This window comes from Dermacentor andersoni, chromosome 11, assembly GCF_023375885.2.
Source record: "Dermacentor andersoni chromosome 11, qqDerAnde1_hic_scaffold, whole genome shotgun sequence".
In the NCBI taxonomy this organism is placed as follows: domain Eukaryota; kingdom Metazoa; phylum Arthropoda; class Arachnida; order Ixodida; family Ixodidae; genus Dermacentor; species Dermacentor andersoni.
In genome coordinates, this window is record NC_092824.1 from 26,088,402 (window position 1) to 26,098,262 (window position 9,861).

The 9,861-nt window shown below is 49.0% G+C and overlaps 1 protein-coding gene across 2 annotated transcripts in view; it reads left to right on the forward strand.

The window, feature by feature from the left end:
* The window catches only part of LOC126517842 (FGGY carbohydrate kinase domain-containing protein-like), a 32,394-nt gene extending 29,016 nt beyond the window's left edge, over nt 1-3,378 (forward strand). For both annotated transcript variants that reach the window (XM_055064555.2, XM_050167644.3), the window contains 2 exons: nt 363-483; nt 3,046-3,378. In XM_055064555.2, the coding sequence (XP_054920530.2) occupies nt 363-483; nt 3,046-3,305 (381 nt within the window). In that variant the 3' untranslated portion in view covers nt 3,306-3,378. The remainder of the gene's footprint in view (nt 1-362; nt 484-3,045) is intronic.
* Nucleotides 3,379-9,861: the final 6,483 nt, after the last annotated feature.

Consider the following 9,861-nt stretch of genomic DNA (forward strand, 5'->3'; position numbering starts at 1 on the left):
AACAAGCAGCTTTCTTCTCGAAAACTTGGTCACAATGAGTGCTTTCGTGCGGGACATGTTAAGCCGTTACAGCATCTTTAAAGGAATTTCGGTGTTTCCTTTCATATTGCTGAAGGGGGACTTCCATTAGCAAAATTATACGGATGAAGACGAATTTCTTCCCTACCAATGAGTGTAACTTGAAATCGAGGACTACTGTCCGAACTTGGAATTGTGAACTTTCTAGTGCACTGGACAATCTGAATACATTTTTTTTGGGGGGGGGCGAGCAAGAAGTGTCCGTACAAAAAAAATGTCCGTTCCTGTACTTGTTCTGTCCGCTGATGTCTCCAGTGTAATCAACATCTTGACACTTGTCGCAGTACGGGTCACGGCACATCATAGACGCCCTGACCAGCACAGGCCACTCGTTGTCCGGCTTACTGACGTGTGGGGGTCTGGCCAAGAACCCACTCTACGTGCGGTTGCTCGCAGACGCCACTGGTGAGTGTGAAGTGCATGTAAACGCTTGAAGGAACGCTCTCCACACCAGACTCTGGCAGGTGTAGTTAAATTATCGGCATCATAGATATCAAAACAGAAGGGCATAAAGACCCTATGATCCGTCGAATGTGTGCCAAGCACACGAGAGTCCGGCTACGGCCGTATGTTTCACAAAGGAACTAAACCTTGTCGTTGAGCAACTGCTTCCTTGAAGCACGGGCTTCCGTATCCACGAATTTATTATTGATACCCCATGAACGAGCCGGTACGCTTTGAGTGTGGCTAGCACGACCACGCAAGAGAGCACCTTGTTTTCTAAGTTGTACAGATGGCGTCTTTTGAAAGAGGCTTGCCTGAAGTTCAATTTTTCAATAGGCTTCTACAGAGTGGACAATCTACGTGGTATTTTAAGCCAACGCAGTCATACCAACTTACTATCCAGTTAGGATTAACAGTGGAACTCTGTTAGGTGAATGCGTTAAAAAAATGCCAGAGAGAGCGCCCATATTTTTTTTTACTTCTCTCCGGTTTAGTTTAGTCTTTTTGTGATCTCACTTTAGTTGAGCCCTTTCTTCTTCGAAAAGCCTGAGAATAGCCGCTCCACCAAAATCAGCTAAGCGCCATGACCCACTTCTCAACCTCTTCCTGTAGGTCTGTAGAACGCCCTTTCATCGTGCTTACACTTTTTGCAGCGAAGCTGTCACCCTCTAATTGGTCGGGATATTACGTGGCGTGTCCCCCCAAAACGCGCCAGCTGAAAAAGGAGTTTGTGTTTGAGTTTTCGCGTAGCAGAATTAAGTATTCTCACATATTCGAATTACAATCCGATGCTATCACGTCTGCAAGTTGTGTGTAACTCGTACTTCACGAATTTTCAGATGAATTTTACTTTGAGAAGTTCGCTTACTTCATTAACGCACTTGCGCTAGGCGGAGGACCTACAGAAATAAGGATGTATGCTGTGCTAACGGTACCTAGCACCTAGCGGCCGCAGCCACTCAGACAGACTTCAAACGGCAGCAGTTCCCGCGCAACAGATTGATGTTTTCTCGTATATTCGAATGACAATCCGAGGCAGTCACGTCTGTAGCTTGTATGTAAATCATGTGTTTACCTTTAAGCATTAATTTAGTTCAATACGGTACTGGCGCTTAGCCGATGGCATAGAATGATGTACGCTGGACTTCCTCACCTGTGCGTCTGACGCACGTCGCCTGTGGTGGAGGTGCTTGTGTAACGTCTTCTATAACTTTAGTTGGGTGCTGGTACTTGCCTTAACGTCCGCACTAGCTGTGCTGTACATCCACTTTCACAGTGTGGAATGGAGGCGTATTTTATTGCGATATCAATGATATGGACACTCCAAGCGCGTTTCTTCCGTCGGTGTCGCCATCGCCGTGAGGTTCCGTATAAAGTCCTAGGGCGATAAACGTCGTGGGTTCATTCATTCTTTCATTCGCACCTGTACGTGCGAATGAAAGCGTACGTGGGGAACCGACTATCGTTGCTCAATCTCACCCGCGTGAAGGCGACGAAAGCTGGGAGGAAGCGCGCAGTCTTCCGCCGCGCGTGCCCGAGGCATCCAACTTTGCGAGGCATGGGGGGGGGTGGAGAGGGGGTGGCGGCGTCCTACTCCGGCTGCAACTGCGCATGTGGCGGCTACGCGCGTTCACGCGGCCGTATCTTGAGAGCGGTCTGTGTTGCACTCTAAAAAAAGTTTGCACCGTTTGGGGTGTATATCTGCCGCACAACAATAATCGTCAACTGCCTTGCTTGCGTTTCCTTTCTTGAAAACGTCGCGACGGCTACTTTCTTGTCGTCAATGCTATGTAATGCTGATAACGCGCACGCCGTTCGTTGCTGGGAAGTACCGGGCTCGCAGCGTTAAAGAAAGGAAATGCCGACAAGAAATATTGTTGTGTGGCAAGATTCGACTCAAAGGATGTAAACTTTTCTTATAGCTTTGTGCATGCTGTGCGTTCTCGCCACTCACTTTGTGTTGAAGGGATAGACAGCACTAATGTCACTTCGCTCTCTGCTGCTGCCGCGTTTCCTCACGCCAGCGCTTTGAAGCCAGTTTCTGCGGTGATCGAGCGAGATGTGTTTGCGCTCGCTTGTGCGCGCGTGACACCGCGCTTGTTAATTTAGTTGGTATGGCTTTGTTGACAAGCTTATACGGGTGATAAAACTACTATCCGGACTTCGTATAGCTGTCCACTAATTTGCTATCGCACTCAATGGCTCGCCTTTCGGGCGCAACAACGGCTTTTTTGAAGCAGCACGAACGTTTGAGGAGCCTGGGCGCACTTGCGCATCGGGAGATTGGTAAAGGAGAGAGCGGGTTGGCGCTACAATGCCCCTCCGTCGCGTCTGCTGCTGGACGAGGGCAGTGAGCAAGGGGCTCTCTCCCTCTTTCTGTTCCCTTACTCTCATTGTAGGGTAAAAAACCGGACGCTCATCTGCCTTTCCTCTCCTTGCTTTCTCTCTCTGTTTACATCTCTCTCCGTCTACATCACTTCGGAAAAAGGCGGACAGCGTAACGTGACAGCCTTATCGATGCAGGTTTGCCTGTGCTACTGCCTACGGAGACGGAGTCGGTGCTCCTTGGTGGCGCCATCTTGGCTGCTAGCGCCAGCGGCCGCTATTCAAGCGTGACGGAGGCCATGCAACGCATGGGCGGCTCGGGTCGCGTGCTGCCGCCTCGGTCCTGCGAGCGTGGGTTCCACGACGCCAAGTACGCTGCCTTTCATGCCCTGCTGGACTGCCAGCGGCGTCTTAGGGAAATCATGTCAGGCGGAAGACCACCATCACCGTGCTCTTGATTTCAGTGTCTTTTAGTTTGTTGTTGGGGAAATGAAAATAAACGTCGGTGCTTTTGTCGCCGTGTAACGTCGACAGCTGCTACTTTCCACTATATAATTGAACAACTCAAAGGAAATTAATACTCAAATTTGAGGTTGGAAAGTTCGTAAAGTTGTGGCAATGCAACTCGTTTAGCCTATCGTTACAAACAAGAAATTAGGGCTGTTTGAACATTGAAACTATATATGACCGCAGAAGCTCAGATTATTGAGTCTTACACCAATGAAAGTAGTCAGTGAATAAAAACGAAATGTCACAGTCCCGCTTAATATAGCGACAGCGAAATATCAAACTGTATGAACTAAGTTTAGTAGCTTTATTGGCCGTATAAATTGTACTAAACATTCACTTTCAACTTCAATTAACAAGCATGGTGCCACGCGCCCACAGACAAACCCGAACAGATCTCACTCAATGACTGCGAGCCCTCGCCACAGCAACGCTGGCGTGATGAAGAGCGCAGGTAGCGGGTAGCGCACGAGGCTTCGTGCTGCGTCTCGCGTCACGGCGTCTCCGAAAAGTAGATACAGCACACGGGCCGCGTGTGTACTCGGCCGCGTGGACAACCAGCGCAGCCACGGCTGGTCTAGAGGACGCGACGCGCGCTCACCCCACGTTTGTCGAGTGAGAAAGGGAGAGGACAGATGTACACTGAAAGAAGTACGACGCGAAAGACGGGGTTAAGGCTGATTACTATTTCGTCACTTAATTTATTCCGCCCGTGGCCCAATGTAAACTGGCACGCGCGCACGGGCTACACGATGTGACGCTTGCGCCTAAATCAGCAAGACAACGCTCAAGAGGGTGTCGGAAGGTTCGCTGTGAAAGCTTCGTCTTAATGAAGGCAGTTGGAAAATCCTTCGCAGATGTATGTGCCAGTCTGACATAAATCAAAGACAACGACGCTGCGCAAGCGAGTTCTCGCATTCTTCGGAAGTAGTACGGGCCTGTTTGCTGGCCCACGGGCTCGCTCTCGAGCGCGGTCGTGGCTGACTATTTTATTGCGATAGCAATCGTATGGACACTCCAGGCCCATTTCCGCCGTCAGCGTCGGCGCCGCTGTCACGTTCCCTATAACGTACGAGTGCGATAACGTCGCGGCCACGCGCCGTATGCATGCCATGTGTGCGAGTGCAAGCTTGCGAGGGAGAGCTTAGGATGGTGGCGCGATCTGGCGAGCATGAGGGAGGAAAGCGGGGAGGAAGCGCGCCTCTGCCATCGCACACAAGGCACTTGGAAAGGTTGGGGGGGGGGAGGGGCGTTCTACTCCGGCGGCGGCTGCGATGGCGCAGCTGAGCGCGGTCGCGTGGGCCCTATCTTGAAAGCCACCTGCGATGGGGACACAAGCGTAGGTGCGCCGAGGACTGATAGCTTTGTGCCCCTTGTGTTCTCGCCGCTCCGTTTGGGTTGAAGCGAAAGGCCGCACGAAGATCACTTCGCTTGATGCTGCTGACGCGCTTCCTTGCGCCAGCGTTTTCACAGCGAGTGTCCGCGGTCAATGAGCTGGATGTGTTCAAGTTTGCTTGTGCGCGCTTGTGAATTTATTTAGCATGCGAATGTTCAGAAGTTTTATTCGGCGGATGAAACTGTTATCTTCGTGTAGTTGTCTATATAATTTGCTATCGCAATTGATGCTTCGCTTTTTGGGTGAAACTGCGACTTTTTTAGTGACTGCGTCATCGCAGGCTGCGAAGCAGCTCCAAGGCACGAGCCTGAACTGGCCCAGCAGTACAAGATCCACACACATTTGATAGCCCCCCCCCCCCCCAACCCAAACACATGATACACCTACATGATGGTCACATATTTCATAGCATGTATCAGTTGATATCTAGTCCGTTCTTGGCGAGTATACCTGTTTTGTGGTTTCGTGCCGTAAATTTTTACTTCGCCATGTCAGCGCATGCAAAATTTACGTATATAACCCATATTTCCGAAATAAAGCTTCAATTGATAGCAGCACTTGTGTTGTGTTCTCTGGCCTAGGTTTTTTTTCTGGTAATGCGATAAATCTTTCTACACGTGCAATTGCGCAAATGGCCTCCAAGATGGAGCTGTATAACCCGATGTGAGAAACAGAAACTACGGAAAACAGAGAAAAATCCGCGCCTAAAATTTTTGTCTATCCGAATGAGAAATGGGCAAGATAACTTTTGCCTTGTAATCATATATTATTACTTTTCAAAGCAAATTCTATGTTCGGAAACAAATTGCCTCGCATTTACATTTGGTAACGACCACGTCATCGCACGCCGGCATTCTCCGCATGAAAACCACTGCCGAACTCCACTTAATAGCTTCGCTGTAAAATTAAATTCATCTTCCATAGGTATGGTCGGCGATGACTCCTGCCAGGGCTACTATAGTTGGTTACACCGTAAGCATTCATCACAAGCTGCACCCACAAAAACATAGTACAGCTGCCTCTCACATCCGAAAGGCAGCCGAGCCAGCCGAAGTCTGCTCAAATCTCTGCTCTGCTAATATAAATGCTAGGCTGACTATAAAATAAAAGATCGTTCTATGAGGTTAAAGCCTTAGCTTTCGCTATGCAGTGATATCAGGATGATACATAAAATTTGCCTATACATTCAGGTTTCTTCCTAAAACCAGCAACACGAAAACCTTCACGGAGAGAACAGCCGCGTTAAACACGCAAAACCGCTTGACGTCAAACAAATAAGCGAACCCAATTGACGGACACATGCACGCGAATTGTGTTTGGACAGACGATGTACCTATAGCATTCTATTCTTGGGTTGTCGCAGACTGTATAGTGCCGTCACAGCGTTCACTACTATTTTCGAAAATCCCCGAAGCTCCCTCTAGCTGTGGTTTTGCTCCGCCATGTCGTTACAGGTATCTGAAGCTTCTTGTGAAAGCGATGACCTATAGTGGTAGAGCGTTCGCCTCGTATGCGGGAGGTACGGAGTTAAGATCCCGGTGCCGCCGGAAATCTACCGTTTTCTTTTTCTTCTTCTAATGGGTAGAGGTGTCCTCCGGCTTAGCGGTCGGCTACTTGTAGGTGTTCGCACGTGCAAACGGCTGTCCTACAGAGTTCATGTGCATGGTCTGTGGGAGCCCCTTCTCTAGCCACAGAGACCTGTGGGGGAGCATCTGCCGTCGCTGTAGGAGGCAGATTACAGCTTTAAGTTTAGAGAAATAATAAACATGCAACCCGAATGTCTGCGTGTCATTCTTTTCCTTCGTACCGCAGCGAGAGCTTCCGTTTCGTCTGCTTGTTCCCACGTCGTGCAGTCGCTGCAAACTATGTAATTTTCTACCGCGTTCTAGCGCGCGATCATGCTTTATGATCAGCTTGCGTCTGCCTCAATGTTCGTGTAACACTGACTTATACCTGTTTCACACGGACACATTTGGAAGGCCTTCCAGTCAACGGCCTTTGAAACGCCACAACTCTATCCACTCAAACAAGTTGTCGAGCTGCTACACGGCACTTTTGAAAGGCTGTTGAGTGGTTCAGGCGTTTCTCGCAAAATTGTGTGGCGCCGCGGATCTTTATTTTCGTTTTCATGTCACGAAAAGTTAAACAACATTAAAACCATTTAAAAGCACTATAATTTCTTTTATGTTTGTTTATACAATAAAAAAAATTGTTTATACTTTGCCATACACATATGTTTAGTTTTTAAGTTGTTGAGCAGCGAAACTGCGGCAACGCTTGCGCCGTTCGATGCGGCTGCCGTTTTGGTGTGTGTTCGCACATGTCAAGTGGCAAAAACGCTTTATTGAATAATGAATAACACTCATATATAGTATTTTTAGAGCATTTGGTTTGATTTGTTCTTTCTAACCGTGAGTACGAGCACACTGTGAACGAGAGGGCATGTTCGCGCTGTTTCCGCTTCCGTTGCTCAAAGGTCATCGAGATTTCGATAGAGTTGTAGGGTGCTCCGTTGACTCGATAGACTATTGACTCGGCGGCCTTCGAAACCGCCCGTGTAGCAGCTCGAACTTGACCTTTGAGTCAACTGACTATCGGTTGGACAAACGCCCGTGTGACACGAGTATTATACCGCTACCCAGGTGCTCTCGTCTACAGCGCGCAAAATCGTGCGCTGCGCGAAACCAGACAAACGCAACTCGCGCGCGAGACCGTCAGCGGAAGTGCGCCGCGCAGAAGAAGAAAAAAGAAAGCGAGGAAAAAATAAGAAGGCGAGGCCTGTGACGTATGCCTCACGCAATCCTCCAGCTCCGGCACGGAAGAACGCAGGGAATGACTGTCGCTTGTGGAAGCTAGATCCATGGCCGGCGCAAGTGGAGAGAGTGTGCATGTTGGCGGTGACGCTCGCCTCCTGAAATCATAGGTTCGCGGCACTAAAATGCTTCTATTTCGGCTAATTAATGAGCTTACTTGAACAATTTTTGCGGTAGAACGCTGCCTAGAGGACACTTAACAACTTCCAGCATATAACCAAACTTTGCCATGTAGCCTGGTAAGGGGCCCCTTAAATATAGGTACAAGCGCACTCCCGGCCAAGTGCACGACTGTTACAGAACTTCAACGCTTACAAAGGGGTGTTTGCCTCGAACCGGAGGGCGTTCCCACCTAACAGATGCATTGGGACTCCACATCATAAATGCCCTCCATGGGAGCAACCCAACCGCCATTTCAGATTTGCGTGGCATTTTGTTTGTCTTGGTTCTTGCACAGCAAGCATATATGGGTGTGAACGAATCTCTCCTAAGCAAAGCATTCTGGGAAAGCCGGATGCCTGGTTGGGGTGAGGGGGCTGCTTATACCCCTCTTATAAACTGGTGGATGTCCGGTGGCGGGAGTCGAACCACGCACTTCCCCCAGCTGTCCCAGGCTTCGCTTAACTAAATGAGCACCGCGAAACTGAAGGGGCACCGTTGTAAAACAAAAATCCTATCTCGAAAAAACACAGGTATCAATTACGACTTGATGGATAACTGAACAAAGAAAAGAAAGGATCCACTGGGGAACATCTACATAAAGTTCCAGCTGGTAACAATGCTTAGGTTCCTGGGTAGTTTGATTATTTGACGGGGACCTGCAGGTGCCAAGATTTACACGGAACCTTATTAGAACTGAATGAAGATGTGGTAGTGTTTCGCAGTGCAAGCGGCAGGCCTCGTTCAAGTTGTCGACACCCAATGAATTACAATAGGTTTACAGGAAGATGGTTGTCCGGATCTACCTTGCCGAACGTAACAATGTAAAAACGGTGTGCCACTTCACAATACCGGCGTAAAATATTTCGAGTAACTTCGTTCTTGCGCGCCGCGACGTACTGACGTGGGACCGCCATGCTCACGGGCCTACAGGTCATTTGCAGTGGAGCACGCAGATGCGCGGCCCATTGATTCCTTTCCTCCACGCCAAAAACACACCCGAACACGCAACCACTGGGTCTCCGCAATGACACTTTACCTGGAACCACTGTTGGGTGGTTTAGGATAAACTTACGTGGATAGCAGGCTGGGCACAGTGCCACGACCGCCTTGTCAGACTCGGCGCTATAGGTAGATTAGATTAGATTATGGGGTTTTACGTGCCAAAACCCCTTTCTGATTATGAGGCACGGTGTAGTGGAGGACTCCGGTAATTTCGACCACCTGGGGTTCTTTAACGTGCACCTAAATCTAAGTACACGGGTGTTTTCGCATTTCGCCCCCACCGAAATGTGGCCGCCGTCGCCGGGATTCGATGCGCTATAGGAACGTGTGGCCGCCTACGCCCAGATTTGCCCTTGCTGCACTGTTTTGATGTTGCAGCATGCATTTGTTTCGCCGATTACAGTACATATACTTAATTCAAGGGGCGCATAAATCGACAGCGCAACTATAGGCACAAACGCCAATGGCTACGCTCCGTTAACGCGCCCAGGACATCGACATCTTGAGCTTCACCGAGCAAGATGCATTCACTGCGCAGCAGTGCGATCGTAAGTTATACCTCGCATGCTATTGCTCAGGTAGCTCGCGGTGACTGAAATTAAATCACCTGGTCCCGTCAGCAGTTCCAGGTATCGGTGGTCGCAGCAGCAGTTTACCGTGTCCGAGTTCTTCTTTCCACCACTTCACAGTGCAAGTTCTCCCTGGATTTGGACAAATTTCTCTTTCTCCATCAACAAGACCTCAAATCCCTATAGACTTAGAAAAATTTCTCTAGGGTTGTTTATGCACGTATTTTATGTCCTGCATTTCTTATCCCTGGCGTAAAACTCTAGGGTTTCACGTGCCGAAACCACCGTGTGATTATGGGGAACGAAAATACTTGTGCGCTTGAGCGCTATGTGTTATCGCCCAGCCGACCATTACACTTCCAATTTCGTTTCCCCAACTTGTTGGTTTCAGTTAGATTATTCCCAGACAAGAACATTTTTTCTGTCCTAGTTTTAGCGTGACAGCGCACGACCACGTATGCATAGACGCACAAACAAAACAAACGTTGACTATATAGTATTTGCTCGATGTTGTGATGGCATACGACAGCCTTAAACAATGTGGCTTCTTGAAGTCGCCTGTTGG